Source organism: Danio rerio, chromosome 7 (genome assembly GCF_049306965.1).
Source record: "Danio rerio strain Tuebingen ecotype United States chromosome 7, GRCz12tu, whole genome shotgun sequence".
NCBI lineage: Eukaryota > Metazoa > Chordata > Actinopteri > Cypriniformes > Danionidae > Danio > Danio rerio.
In genome coordinates this window covers 16449957-16465504 of record NC_133182.1, presented here as the reverse complement: position 1 = coordinate 16465504, position 15548 = coordinate 16449957, and the positions used below count along the sequence as shown (strand labels likewise).

The 15548-nt window shown below is 37.5% G+C and overlaps 1 protein-coding gene and 1 long non-coding RNA gene across 2 annotated transcripts in view; one reads left to right on the top strand and one right to left on the bottom strand.

Moving 5' to 3' along the window:
* LOC141375331 (uncharacterized) overlaps nt 1-15548 on the top strand; it is a 314549-nt gene that overhangs the window by 258610 nt on the left and 40391 nt on the right. The window lies entirely within an intron of this gene.
* The window catches only part of mpped2a (metallophosphoesterase domain containing 2a), a 112448-nt gene continuing 102616 nt past the window's right edge, over nt 5717-15548 (bottom strand). The window contains exons 5-7 of the mRNA NM_001017735.2: nt 12255-12370; nt 8891-9004; nt 5717-5907 (exon numbers count right to left, since the gene is read on the bottom strand). Coding sequence (NP_001017735.2) covers nt 5789-5907; nt 8891-9004; nt 12255-12370 — 349 coding nt within the window. The 3' untranslated portion in view covers nt 5717-5788. The remainder of the gene's footprint in view (nt 5908-8890; nt 9005-12254; nt 12371-15548) is intronic.

Sequence of the window (15548 nt, the reverse complement as noted above, 5' to 3'; positions counted from 1 at the left end):
GTTCAGAGTCCAGATATCAGGCGTGGGTCGAGGGCAGGCAGCTTGGTTCAGAGTCCAGATACAAGCAAGGTTCGGGGCAGGCAGAAGGCAACTCAGAGTCAGAAACAGTCCGGGGTAATACACAGGAGATCAGGCAAGGGAATAACGTTCAGAGATGTTAGCCGTGGCAGAACAAGACTTCACACTGAACTAGTGTGAGAGCATGGCTTATAACAGGTAGCGTGGGTTGTTAACGGGATTGTTTTCAGGTGTGTGCGCTATCAGTATAAGTGGATGATGTAATGCTAGAAGTCCGGAGATGGTGGCCTCTGCTGGCCAGCGAGGGGAATGACTGGGATCGAGTGGGTTACAAGTAAATTTCATTTGTACTTTTGATATTTGGTGCCAGTTAATCAGGAAGTGACGATTTTGTTCTCTTTGACTCATTGGATGGAAACGCTGATTTATTCGCACATCTTTTATGGGATATTTCAGTTTTGCGCATACATTTAATCCGCATCTTTAGATGGAAACATAGCTAGTGACAGTGGAGTTTTGAGGCGGAGTTATGTGCCACGCCTCTTTTTAAAAATTTTACATGTTTAGCAACCGGACTTGTATGAATTCGTACAAATTCGCCACAGTAATTTTTCAAAACTGTTTTTTGGGGTTTTGGGACAGGATTGGGTGCAACGCCTCATTTTTAAAATCGTACGTTTTCGTACATTCGAAACCGTACGAATTGTACAAATTCACCACTAAACTGACAAAACGTAAAATACTTACATTTCCTAGTGAGATCAGGCTGTAATGTCTCTTAGCAACTGAATATGCAAACCATCTCTCGAAACACTTAATAAAACCTCATATAGCAAAATGTCAAAGTTAACTTTTGCTCTTGAAACATGTTTGCAACCTGATAGCAATTTTGACTGCTCGATCCTTGTGATGAAAATGAAAAAAAAAAAGGTGTTACACTATTGTCCTCTAAAAACGGAGATGCTGTAGGTGTTTCTCTCTAACTGGGGTTTGAGAAGGCAGAAGTGTCAGTGCCCGGCTGCCAGCTCACAGGGTTATACTAATATGATTATGTGGATTATGCCAGCGAGCGACTCCGCGGCTGTATTTCATGCTCTCGTTTGGGGGAAGTGTTAATTGGTTTGGAGCCTTTGATGTGACTGCTGTGAGCCGGATGGGGGAGGGTGGAAAAGTGCATATTCTCGGCTGTTTCTTTTTGGCCTTGGAGGGATTCAGATTGACGGAAAGAGATCTCACTTTGACTCCAAGGCCAGAGAACGCTGGCGGTTTTTCTAACTCGCAGCATAAACCGTTGGCTCATGCGCACCTTAAATTGGATTACAAAGAGATAAATGTGATCGAGGTTTCAGTGAGCGTGAAAATGTACATTCACCGGAGGTCCTTCTAGCATGGGGGAGGTAAAAGATCTTTCCAGGTTGCGTGTTGAAGAATGCAGTTGAATTATGTCGCTGTTAGGATGACTTGCACAGAAAGAAGGGCATTTCATACACTCAAACAATGAACTTTGCTGCTTGTTCAAACCACTTATTTAAAATGAGTTGAAACAACAAAGGTCGGTTGAGTCAGTTGGTGTTTCTATGTGGAGTTTGCATGGTCTCCCCGTGTTGGCGTTGGTTTCCTCCAGGTGCTCCGGTTTCCCCCACAAATCTAAAGACATGCGGTACAGGTGAGATGGGAAGGCTAAATTGTCCATAGTGTATGAGTGTGAATAGATATGTGTAGATGTTTCCCAGTGATGGGTTGCAGCTGGAAGGGCATCCGCTGCGTAAAACATTTGCTGGATAAGTTGGCGGTTCATTCCGCAGTGGCGACCCCAGATTAATAAAGGGACTAATCCAAAAGAAAAAGAATAAATGATCGACAAAGGGTGGCACGGTGGTTCAGCGGTTAGCACAGTCGCCTCAATGCAAAAAGGTTCCCGCTGGAATAGTTGGCATTTCTGTGTGGAGTTTGTATGTTCTCGCAGTGTTTGCATGGGTTTTCTCTGGGTACTCTGGTTTCCAACCTGATTTCACCAAGTACGACATGTTCTGACTGGAATAGTTGGTGGTTCATTCCACTGTGGTGTGATAAGCAAGCATGGATGTGATTCGTCTGTATAAATATGGATTTTAGTATTTTCCGAGCTCAATGAGGCTGTGAATTGCGTAAATTGGGTGGTGTCATCGTGAGGTTCATCGTCATGAAAGCAGATGACCTGATGGTTTGCTCTTTCAGTGTTCATCATTGTGCACAAGAAGGAGCAGTAACGGCTTCATTCTGGACGTCATTTAGGCATGTAATTGTAGACCTACCTAGGCTGTTGTGTGTACCGATGATGTGTAGACCTATAATATGTGCGTATGAGGCAGCCGCCGATTATGAATTCGTTGTAAATGTCTGGCTTTGCACACTTTTTGCGCACTCATAATTGCATGTAACGACCACGTGTGCTCTATGTACATTATCAATGAAGCTAGGATGCATATTTGTTATTATGATCTGCAAATCATCTGTTCTTATGTCATTTATTTAGTTAGCTACAGCACTAAATAATATTTTTTCAGGGTGAAATGTAAAAAGTAAATTAGGCTACTCAGTTCAACTGGGCTTAATATTTTAAGGCCTTTAAACAGTTTAATGGCTCAAAACAGTTGGAATTGTTGACCGAATAGTAGTTTATTTATCACGTGAAATAAAGAGTCAAGGGCGACGCGTTGGTGCAGTAAGTACTGCTGTCGCCTCACAGCAAGAAGGTCGCTGGTTCGAGCCTAGGCTGGGTGGCGACTCCAGATTAATAAAAGGACTAAGCCGAAAAGAAAATGAGTGAATAAAGAGTCAACTAAATTACAGGAAAATGTATATATTCTGTGGACACAAGAGCATTAAACAGAGTTAGTGGCGCCATCTAGCGGCGGTATAAACTGTGTTAAATATTACTTGTCTAATAAACTGCTAAACATTGAAACTGATTTGTTTGTTTCTTTTTTGTTGTTGTTTACTTTATTTCCATCTCAATATGGTTCAGAGAGTAAGGAATGTGTTAATTACCACTCAGTATTTTTTTACACTGTGAAAGTAATGTGTTGTGGTTTTTCTTTCCCTCACTTGTTGTACCTCTCTGATTGAGAATTGTCAATAAAACTGTTTTATTACTTACATTTGTTTATTTTAAACATTTTGTATTTTTTTTTACATTTATAATTTTTGCTGATTTATGGTAAAACAAATACAATTTTTAAAAATGTATTAACTTAATTATTATTTTTTTTAATTAATCAAGTTAAATTAATGGAATAAGATTGAAAGTATTTTAATTTAAAGATGCAGTGGGTGATCTGCCAAAATGCTATTAGTTAGCATATGTTTGAAAGATATTATCTTTATATTACCTCCTCTGCTGTTCAAAGCCACGCCTCCTGAAAACATGAATGCGCACCTTAAAGATGACAGCAGTCAACCCACTAGATCAGTGTTTCTCAACCACGTTCCTGGAGGACCACCAGCACTTCATGTGTTGGATGTCTCCTTTGTCCATCACACCTAATACAGGTCTTTCAGTCTAATGATGCTGATGGTCTGAATCAGGTGTGTTTGGTTAAGGAGACATAGAAAATGTGCAGAGCTGGTGGTCCTCTAGGAACGTGGTTGAGAAACACTGCACTAGATCATGTCATTTTCCAAAACTTTACAGTATTTTTTAATACTACAATTCTGAACAAAAACTGTATTGTATTTAGCACGTTTACAGTAATGCAACAAGCAGAACTTGCCATAATGTGCAATATTTCATGCATGCAAGAATCGCTGGTCTCACTCTCTCACGCTGTTTGCCCCAAAGCAACTACTGTATGCTTAGTGGTTGACCTGCGGGGTGCAGAATTTACACATTACTAAGCCATACTTACATGCTATTTCAGACTGAATTTTCAGAGTAGCATGGTAAAAAATATAGAGAGCGTGTGACAGGCTGTTTTTGTTCAAAAATGAACCGATGTAAATATAAAACCAACTTCACCTCAGTAAAGCAGGCTAGGCAGAATAACGCTATTTATTGATGTTTTGTTGTTAAACTAAATAAAAATCTACATTATCGATGCTGTAAAAGGCCCTTATAAAACAGAAATAGTCTCATAATCTATCGTTGGAAGATTTCAGTGGCTGAACAACACTTTTGTGCATATAACCTATTCATAACAACACAATCTACATCAGCTCTGTGTGACTAAAATGGTTTTAAAACAAAACATTACCTGTCTAACAGAAATCCTTCAGCCATGGTGTCATCCTTCCTCCAGCGTGCAAAAGTAACTCTTTTAAAGTGTTGATTCAGCATTTGTTTTTACTGCTGTCACTCTCTTATGTGCATGTGAATGTGCAAACGGTGGATCTGCGTGAACAGTTTTTATCATTACTATCGGAATGTGAAGAGACTTTTAACCAGCACAACAAAACACGTCTCCGAAGACAATCACCTACCGCACTTTTAAGAAGCTATTTCAAATAACACAAATAATTTTGTTTTAATAATTTGAGTTTTCGTTTATAATAAAACCCAGATGAAATGAACCAATCACAACCCTTAGAAGTAAAAATCTTGCAATTTTATTTGCATATAAAGGCAGCTAAATATATCACAATGAAACCTGAAGAAAGAAGAAGAAAAAAACCCAAACAAAACTGGAAACGCATCTAAACTTCTCCAGGAATGAAACTGTAACAAAGAAAAAGCAGAGGCATTTACAGAATTCAAACAACTATTGGCAACATCTTTTTTGTGCTAGCAAGACTGCATTTACACAGTGCAAAATTACAAAAAAACAAAACAAAACTACCATACGCAAGATATCAAAAGGACAACGAAACCTGGTTTGGGCAGGCTTGAAGAAGAATGAGAAGAAAAAAAAAAAAACAACCTTTGAGATTGTACATTAAAAGAACTTCAACTGGAGTACTCGTTTATTAAGTAGGCAACACTGAATGAGCTTCAGAGGAACAGTTCGTGAAAACAGAAAGAGCTCGTCAAGTTAAAGTCATCACTTACAGGCAAAATGATATTCTTCAAGAGGCTTCGAACGAACACAAGTTTAGTTAGAGATTTTACAGCGTACACACACACACACATATAGATATACTCATATTTTAAGACATTTTCCAATTCCTATGCAGAATGAGGCGCTCCAGAATATACATGAGTTAAAATGCATCCATGTCTTCCCTGCGCTTGTATAAGAAAGTATTCTTTGAATGCAAAAGAGAGAGAGAAAGAGAGAGAGAGAGAGAGAGAGAGAGAGAGAGAGAGAGAGAGAGAGAGAGAGAGAAAGAGAGAGAGAAATCCCCTTTAGTTTTGGATAAAAACAATAAATATGACGCTTTCTCTTCGCTAGCAGAAAAGTAGGGGCTCCAGCCAGGGGAACTTAAAGCTAGTTTAAGGCATTATCCCTGTCAGCTAAAAGAAAGCTTAATTATCCTGAAAAACAAAAAGAATATACAAAAACAAACAATGGCGTCCCATAGCAACATACTTCGAATATTGACAAAAAAAGAGAGAGACAATTTTACAAATTCACAAAGCTTAATATTTTACAGATTAAACTGGATCTCGTTAGATTGTTCACCACTTTTGTATTTGCGACAGTACTCGTCCGTCATCGGAAACTTCCACTCAATCTTTTCGCAAAAGATTTGATGGCCATTTCGGAAAGAAACATTCAACTACTTTTTTTTTTTCGAAGTGTTGTTAGGAAATTCGAGGAAAGAATTTTAGGATTTGGTGCCGTTCGCAGGTGTCTCAAGAGCTGGTGGGGTTCGGGAGGTCAAACACGATGGGAGGGTTGGTGGGTTGAAAGCTGACTGTACAGGTAGAGGCGTTGATGAATGTCGTGTACCCGTCGGTCATGATGCCGTAACCTACAGGAAACCAGACATTGAGAGAGTCAACATGACAAACTTGCTGTATGATCACACCGAATGTGCATTTCCTTTCTGAAAACATGCCTTTGTTTTGTTGACAAGAAAAAAGAAGTGCGCTGCGATTTTTATGTTGCTAGGCAACGACTGAATCAGTTGCGTACTGTAATTGTAATATTGAATGATATGTGCTATTCAAGATTTGTGAATTCGAACACCTCCGGATAACTTGAAACAGAGACCACTAGTTTCTCCTACATCTTGAAAAGTCTCCGTAGTCGTCTTGACAACACAAACACTGCTGTCACCTCAACGGAATCCCGCCTCTGCTTTCATTTGATTGGACGATGAAACTGATGTAGTGCACTTTTTTTCAGCTCAGAGTTGACTATTTTTGAGGTAGTCAAACACAAAGCAGACAGGGTGCATAAGCAATGCACAAAACCCTTGCGGCTGTTAGTAAACCATTCAAAAAAGGTGTCACTCACCACAAAAACTTGTTCCGTGTTCTCAAGGCCTTGAAGGACTCAAGAACAAAGCAAACACTTTCAATTATATTCCATGTAATGACTTGTTTCCACAAAGTGCTATGGTTTGGTTTTATTTTGAAGTACCAAAATAGCGAACTGAACCATACCTTTTTTTGGGACCCTTTCATAAGGATACCTAGCACAGCTATGGTTTCGAGAGCTTGCATATCAGATTGTGAGTACTTTTTATTTAAATAATTATTAGTAAGTTAAAATTTACACCCACAACTGGTGTGAAGAGCTGAATCTCTGGATTTGCGCACACAGACAACAGCTGTGCTTTGAATACAAAGTTTTGAACAGGTCAAATGTCATTCACACAAACGAAATGACAGGTGCAATTGTTAACGCCACATTTACCTTTGCATTTTATTTCAGTTTTTCAGCTCTACAAACACAAGTTGGCACTCACAAACTCTCAGATCTGGCAATACAAAGTTCACATTCTAGCACTTTAACTTTTGCTGCTCTTTTTGTAATGGCTGGAGATGCAGTTAGATGAGAACTGCAGGGCAGTGCAGGTGGTGAAGCCATTTTATTGGCCAATGCCTGACCATTGAAAAGGCCAGCCAGTAAGAACTTGGGCTCTATTTTGACCATCTAGATGCAAAATATAAAGTGCAGAGTGCAAAAGTATTAAAGCCGTGTCAGAATCCACTTTTGCTATTTTAACGGTAGAAAAATCCACTTTGCGCCGCGGCACATGGTCTAAAAAATAAAATAATGTAATAAAACAAATATAAATACGCATATAATAAATAATACTTCTACTAATAACAGAATACAAAAGCAAGTTGTCATGAATAAACTGAAAAAGCCCCCCGAGATGAAGAAGGCATGGAGGCGGAGTTTTTTATATTTATGTAGAAAATATATATTTTTCCTAATATTTTAATCCTTTGATTCTTTTGCATTTGTAAAGATATTTGTGTATTGCTGTACATCCTGTGTGTATTAAGCAATGTTTATGCGAGGCGCACAACTAAGGTGCTCTGTACTTTAGACCTGCAAAATACTGGTGTATGGCATTGCGAAAAAGGCCGGGATTAAAAGTGAGCTACGGCTCTATATTCAACATTTCTGTATATAGAGGTCATGCTTTGAACTTCTATTGGTCTCATGCAATCACGTGATGCGATTTCGCATGTCAGAGCTCTCCAAGCTTGAACTTTGCAACGCAGTGACATGCAAATCTTTTCGCACAAGCTTGTGGTTCCAGTCTGCCGTATTTGCATGTGTTTAAATGGAAGTCTATGGGGCGTACAGTGCAGTATGACTGTGGCTTTTTTCATCTACTAGTGCAACTATATCCCGCCTCCACAAAATAATATCAACGCCCACTTCTACATCACTGCCTAGTTAGCATCGCCCACTGATTCACACTGTATTAGTAAATAAGAAGAGGCAAACGCTGGTCTACAGAAAAGCAATACTTTTATAGATACTCTGAAGACAACAAGACACAGTCTTTTTATTGCCTTACTTCTAGGGTTGTCAAAAGTATTGATTTTGATACTGAAAATTTTAACATTTGAGCACTGTTAAGTGAGTTTATAAGTGCTGATTGTGTTCACATGCTCAAGATTCAAAGTAAATCGGCACACTGCCACTTTAGCTCTCAAAAAAATTTTAATGTCAATATTACAACGTTTCGACCGACATGGTCTTCATCAGGTGTGTTCACATGCTCAACATACTGTATATGACTATGATTGGTCATGAAGGTCATCAGTTTACCACACTGCAAACACCCACACTCATAAACTCAAGAAACATTTAATATTATTACAATGTTGAAATGCATGTCTGTCTATGAGTCAACATACGTGCAATCCGCTGACGGATCAACTAATTGATGCAGCTTTGAAATGATCTGTCAATTCAACATAAGTATTTCAATATAATAATAATAATAATAATAATAATAATAATAATAAACGTTTAGAATGGTTTCTAGATGAACATGTGACATTGAAGACTGGAATAATGATGCTGTAAATTCAGCTTTGCATTAAATAAATAAAATACACTGTAAAAAAAAATTATAAATTATATATATATATATATATAAATATAAACAAACAAGAGCTATTTTAAATTTGAATATTATTTTACAATATTACTATTTTTTTAAATAAAGAATATAAAGATAAAAAATCTCCTTTTTTAACTTCTTAAAAAAAATTAACCCCAACATCTGTAAATATATCAGTAGTATACATAATATGTTTATTTTGTCTATCCATCAGCTTTATTAATTATTGTCCTATAGAGAGATAAGTAACATTATCTCCGGCCAACTTTTTTCTCCTTATGCATTTTATTCCACTGCTGTACCCTTTTGCTTGACGTCTTGTCAAAAAACCCAGTAAAGTCAATGTAATGCGGGGCGGCTGGTGGTTTATTGGGGTTTTTACAGCAGTGGCATTGGGTTTGTCCTTGTGGTCGCTCACCTTCATGAATTCCTCCAAAGACGTGGAGTTTGGGCCGAACTCTCCTCTGGACAGTGTTTAACAGCTCAACACAGCCCACTCTTTGCAGCTCCTTCGGCACCCAGTCCCTGAAACCTACACATACACAGACACAGTAAATCACTTTATGAGCTACACTTTATATAAATCACAGTGTGAGCTGCTTTTCAATCATTTAACCTCAAAATCTAGACAATCAGAAAACATCTGTGTGATTATTTGAGCTTCTTTAACACCACTGAATTACCCAATGTGGTTTTATTCTTTTTTTTATTAGTTGTTTGTGCTTTAAATGTGTATTAATTTATTATTTATTTTGGCACTTAAATTTACTAATGAGAAATATCACTTTGTAAACTAGCTGAAATATAGTGTATATATATATATATATATATATATATATATATATATATATATATATATATATATATATATATATATATATATATATATATATATATATTTAAAATGTTATTATGTATGATATGTTATGTAATTTTTCGATGCATTTTTGTCATTTTTATGTTTAAATTGTAACTATGTACGGTACAAAACAAAATGATGAACTTCAATACTTTCCAAGTGCTGTTTAATGAAGAAGATTTTTAAAACTCAGTTATTTTGCAAGATAGTAGTATTCAGCTTAAAGTGCGGATTAAAGGCTTAATTAACTAGCTTAATTAATCAAGTTACAATAATTAGGCAAGTCATTGGAAAACATTGGTTTCTTCTGAAGGCAATCAGAAAAAAAATATCTTAAGGGGACTAATAATATCAATAGCAGTTTTATTTATTTTTTAAAACCAACAATTTTTTTTACCAAACTAAAAGTAATAAAACTATGGGGAATTACTATGGAAAATGTCTGTCAAATCACACCATAAATATTTGAAAAAGCATTCAAATTTCACAGAAGGGCTAATCATTTTGCCATAAACTGTATAATGGTTGTTAGAACCACCTAAAATTTTAAAAACAAAATAGTTTCATAAAGAAAAGACAGTTTTTAATGTAAGATGTAAAACAATTGTTACTTTGTTGTGTGATATTAACATTTATATATATTTTTTGCATGTATTAAAATGTTTTTATTTTTTATATTTTAATTTTATCAGTATGATAACATCTTATATGTAATGACAACATTTTTATAGCTTTAGTTAATACAAAGACAACAGAACATAACGGACTGGCCAACGCAATTTTACCGCGGACTGGAGAGATTGTAGGTTGTTAGGCGATCATCAACCGTTTTCTCAGAGGATAAGCTGACAAAACATTGCTGTCACTCTGATACAAGTTTTATTTTTGAAAAAAGCGCTGCAGTGTTTGGGTGTTCTGTGTTTGTCTGAGATAATTAGTCTACCGAAATGTGACTATTCCATATAAGAGTCAATTCTTGTCACATGGCTTGTGGTGCACTCGCGGGAATTATTCACTGGGTGCGTCTAGAAGGCTTGAGTGTGTCACGCCTCACACCTCCACTGGAAACAAAAAACTTGTGCGAACTCAAGAAAAGTCTAGGCATGGGCTGGTATAAGACTCTGACGTCATGATACGTGATCAGTGATCACGTTATTGTGCTCACTGCTCTAAAATATACTCTTTTTAAATGTCAGGGTAATAAACAAACATTTTTTCATCTCTGAAAACAATATATTCTATTTTTTGAAAGATTTATGATATGTTAGAGCAGTAAACACGTCAGGCTATTCAATTTAAATGAATCACTGACTTCTGCTGTCTTCATTTGTTTCAAAAACACAGATTTATTTACAATATAAAACAGCGTCTTGGGATATGTTTTTTTCTGCTGGAGATATTGTTGTCCTCAAACACAACAACAGAAAAAAGTAAATAAAAAAAATCTTACACATACATTAGGAATGGCATTACAGAAAATGTTAGCCATTTTAAAACCTTGACTTTTCCAAACCACGGTATACCGCGAAAACAGTTATCATCCCATGCCTAGAAAAGATGCAATATTCAAACGGCCCCTAAAAGGCTGCTGTCGTTTGTGATTTACATCAGTTGATCTTCTTGCACAGACATGGTGGATTCACCTGATTTGTTGACAAATGAGTTGCGGATACATTCCTTAGCCGTTTGTGGGTCCTTCACTGGGTCTTTTTCCCTTAGCAAAGAAACTTTCCAAAGACGTCTGTTTCCTACTCATTTTGCTGCTTGTAGGTTAAATTTGGGCACTCAAGTGATTGAGATGCAACCGAGAGAATACAGACTTTTTTCAAAATAAAAGATTGTTCAGACTCTGATAATAAATAAAAATGAAATAATGATTTCTTGTGTGGCCCGGTACCAATTGATCCACTGATCGGTAATGGTGCGTGGCCTGGAGGTTGAGGACCACTGCTATAAAATACACATGGCGTGTCACTCGTATATTTTTGAATGGGAGAAAAGTGCAGCTGTTAATATGGTGAATGAAGCCCCGCCTACTAGTAAAAGATCCAATCATCTATCGATATAGACTGACGTTTCTCCGGGGGAAAAACTTTGACCAGACACGTGCTTTTATTTTTAAAAGTTTAGTGGTCAAGAAAACACTGGAATCTCAGTGAATACTTGCTTCACAGACATAAGAAATATATCCAAATAAAGCTTGAAATCTCTCATTTTAAAGGAACCAACTACACTTCAAAACCAAAGGTTTTTTTTTGGTTTTGTAATCTGTATGAAACGAACTATAGGGACAGTCCGTCCTGTCAAATGCACATCACATGACAGCAACTACTCAAACACCCTCATACTTGTAAACTAACAATTGCTGTCATTTCTGGAGGAGATTCGCCATCAAGACCAAGCTGTAAATTACTTCAGAAGACCAGCACGATCAGATGATCATTATCCAGAGGATGATAATTATGTAGGCCATAAATGAGGTTGGTGTCATGATCTCGTTCTTTTCGAGTGTGCATACCCATTAGCTTTGAGCAGCCTGAAAAAAATGCAGATTTTGTTTGATTCGGACCTTAAGAAAGTAAACCTATAAAACCTATAAGTGTTTGTTTAACTTTATTGGTGATTACAAATATGTGATGTAATCATGAGCTTGGCAAACAGTTTTGGAGAATTTATTGTTTCCCCATTCAGATATAATGCTCGAGCATACTGCAAGACAGCTTGGTAAGAGAGGCGTTTCAAAGATAGTCACCGAGTGAAATGACTTGCCTTAAAGAGACTTTGGTTAATATTAATGAAAAACTTTAACACACACAGTAAGTAAAAGTAACTTCTCCCTCTAGCTTCACATGTCTTTAAATTAAATCCACTGACTGTACAGCCTCTAAATGAGCGGATGTCTCTTCTGGCTCTCTGCACTCACCGAGGGGTGGCCCGTGGGTCATGAGGATATCGACACCCTCCGGGATGAGGTTCCACTTATCCAGCAGAGACTGTCCTCTGGGCAGATTAAACCCCCAGCCATTAAACCATGGCGTCCTGCAGGAGACACACAAAAACACATCCAGCTTGAGTTTACATGCACATTCTTAACCCCATTATGCTTAAAAAGCTGACAAAGCACATGGTCATGTAAACACATTTACCCATTTTCGCTTTATTGCAGAATAAGGTCATTAACAACTTAAGCATAAACTGATTGTAAAGGCTTAATTTTAGAACCTTGTGCTGTTTTTCGCCAAGCATGTAAATGCTTTAAGCGAGGCATTTCACCCAAAATTTCTTACTTTACTTAAATGTCCATTTACTTGTTGAAAACCTGTTTGAGTTTCTTCTTTCAGTTAAAAATGAAAGAAAACTTTTAGAAAAATGCAGCTAGATGGAACATTTTGACATCCACAGTATTTTTTCCTACACCACAGATATCGATAGGTGCCAGCAACCAGGATTTTTAAGTTTTATTTATTATGTTTAGGTAAACTTTCCCTTTAACCTGATTTTTTTTCTTCAGTTTAATAAAGGCAGCATGTGTAAACTGTGACCGGAACATTACATGAGCAAGAACCATTGAGTTTTTAAAGTCTTTGTGAATCAGATGTTTCTGCAGATTTTATATCAGTAAGATGACATATTTCCAATTGAAACAGAATTTTGGGAAGGGTTTTATTTCCTCCTCCTCCTCTTATCTTTCATTCGCAGCAAACTAACAGTTGGAGGAGCATAGTATGATCAGTATTGGTCAAACTGGCATCATCAGAAAAGTACTGCCATTGCAGAGCAGAAGCAAATAGTCTGATGTTTATTACCAAAGACTACCAAAACAGTTTTTTTGTAGATTAACTTGCATGGATTAATTGTTCCCTTTAAGACTAACAATTTGCGCTAACAAAAAAGACATGGCAAATTTTGATTTCTTGTGGACTTTATTTTTTATTTATTTATTGTGTCATCCAATATTAAAGTTAACTCGCTTTCTGGATTTAGGCAGAAACGACCATAGCAACACTTTGTCTGAAAACAAGAGATGCAGCCAAGTGTGTCTGTCTGCGGACTGCAAGACTGGGGTGCAACATGAAGGGGCGTAACGATAGTGGATATACTTACCAGAGAACATTTCAGCAAATGTTTTCATGAGTTTTCTCTAAATTTATCCACAACCAAATCATTTGATATAATATTATATTAATTTATTTAGCAATTCCACTTGCTGATTTCATCCATTTTATCATGACAGTCAGCCAACTCGTCGCCGGCCCCTGTGGTTGCAAATAACAGTACAATAGCGAGCGCGTCAAGTATGAAAGCCTCCACAACTCTTGCATGTGTATATTAATAACTATGATGGTTAAGTTAAAGATTGGGGTTGGTGTAGACGTTAATAACTATGATGGTTGGGGTTTAGGGTTGAGGAAGGTGTATATATTAATAACTGTGATGGTTGGTTAAGAGTTGCTGTAGTTGTTAATATCTGATGGTTGGGTTAACGTTTGGGGAAGGTGTAGACATTTATAACGATGATGGTTGGGTTTAGGATTGTGATAGGTATTTACTTTAATGACTGTGATGGTTGGGTTTAGGTGTAGAGTAGGTGTAGACATTAATAACTGATGTACAGCAAAATCTTGCAGAATAAATAGTTTTGACATGTGGGTCTCCATTACTTCAAGTTATGCCCCTTTATGTTACGCCTCTGTCTTGCCGTTCATAGACAGACCCTACTTGATGCAGAGCTCAGAAATGGTTCCACCATGATGATGTTGTCATGTCAATTTAGTAAACAGAATCACAGCTTCAAGATTTCTGATTGGACAACTGCTGTGTAACTGACAGTGATGAGCGGCACTGCATGAAACTTTTATCTTGACACACTATCTAAAAACATTCATTTATTCATTTTCTTGTCGGCTTAGTCCCTTTATTAATCCGGGGTCGCCACAGCGGAATGAACCGCCAACTTATCTAGCAAGTTTTTTTTCGCAGCGGATGCCCTTCCAGCCACAACCCAACTCTGGGAAACATTTACACACACATTCACACACAGACTCATCCACTACGGACAATTTAGCCTACCCAATTCATCTGTACCACATGTCTTTGGTCTGTAGGGGAAACCGGAGCACGCGAAGGCAGAGAGAACATGCAAACTTCACACAGAAACGCCAACTGAGCCGAGGTTTGAACCAGCGACCTTTTTGCTGTGAGGCGACAGCACTACCTACTGCGCCACTGCCTCGCCTATCTAAAAACAATAAAATTTAAAACAAAATATCACACAAAGCTCTTCAGTTCTTTAGCTGATTGTAACAAAACATTTTTGCCTGTTCAAAATAAACAAAAAAGTCAAGGACTGAAGATTTGTTGTAATTTTTGTTGTACCGTATCGAACTGTGACCTCAAAACCGAGGTATGTACTGAACCATGACATTATGTACCGTTACTCCCTTAATATGCATATTATTAAATTCTGACAATCACCAACACCAAATAAAGCAACTTATTCATAAAATATTGTTAATTTACTTTCAGTGTAGCAGGTTTTCATATAAATCTATACAGTGGGTTATTTCAGCGAGATATCTACATATGTAAAAGTGCTCATTCATGAGGCATCCGTCCACACGGCGGGACAGAGATGCTCACGACAGCTGACGGCAGATGTGGAGAAACAATCTCAACCTGTCAAAGTGATCTTCTCTCCACCATTCGTCCCCAGAGGAGCTTCAAAGTGTGAAATGAGAAGGGCTTCGCTGCAGGCGCCCATAATAAATGCAAATGCTGTAGGAGAGATGCAAACAGCCGACTGATAGCTTAAATAAAGCCACCGGGTTAATACAGGTATGGCAGCCAAATGAAATAATGTGGAAAAATGAGCATGTGCATCTATATATATCTATACAGTATGTGTGTGTGTGTGCCTGTCAAGCTGAGGGTCTGATGGTGATGATAAATTGAGTGTCCATTTGTCCCAGGTCTGGCGGAAAACACTAATCACTGTCTGTGGAAATCGACAGAAAAGAAGTCTAGCACTCTTTATAGAAAATTACAGACACATCTTGTGATGAAAAGCTTTTAGCAGAGCCTGGTGGTGGAGTGGATTTTGGCTGGGTGGAGTGATGGATATATGTAAAATCAGCAGAGATTGTGTTGTCGTTTTATGAAAGGTTGGATATTTGTGCAGCTTCAGTTTCACGCTGAGTGGAAACATGTAGTAACATAT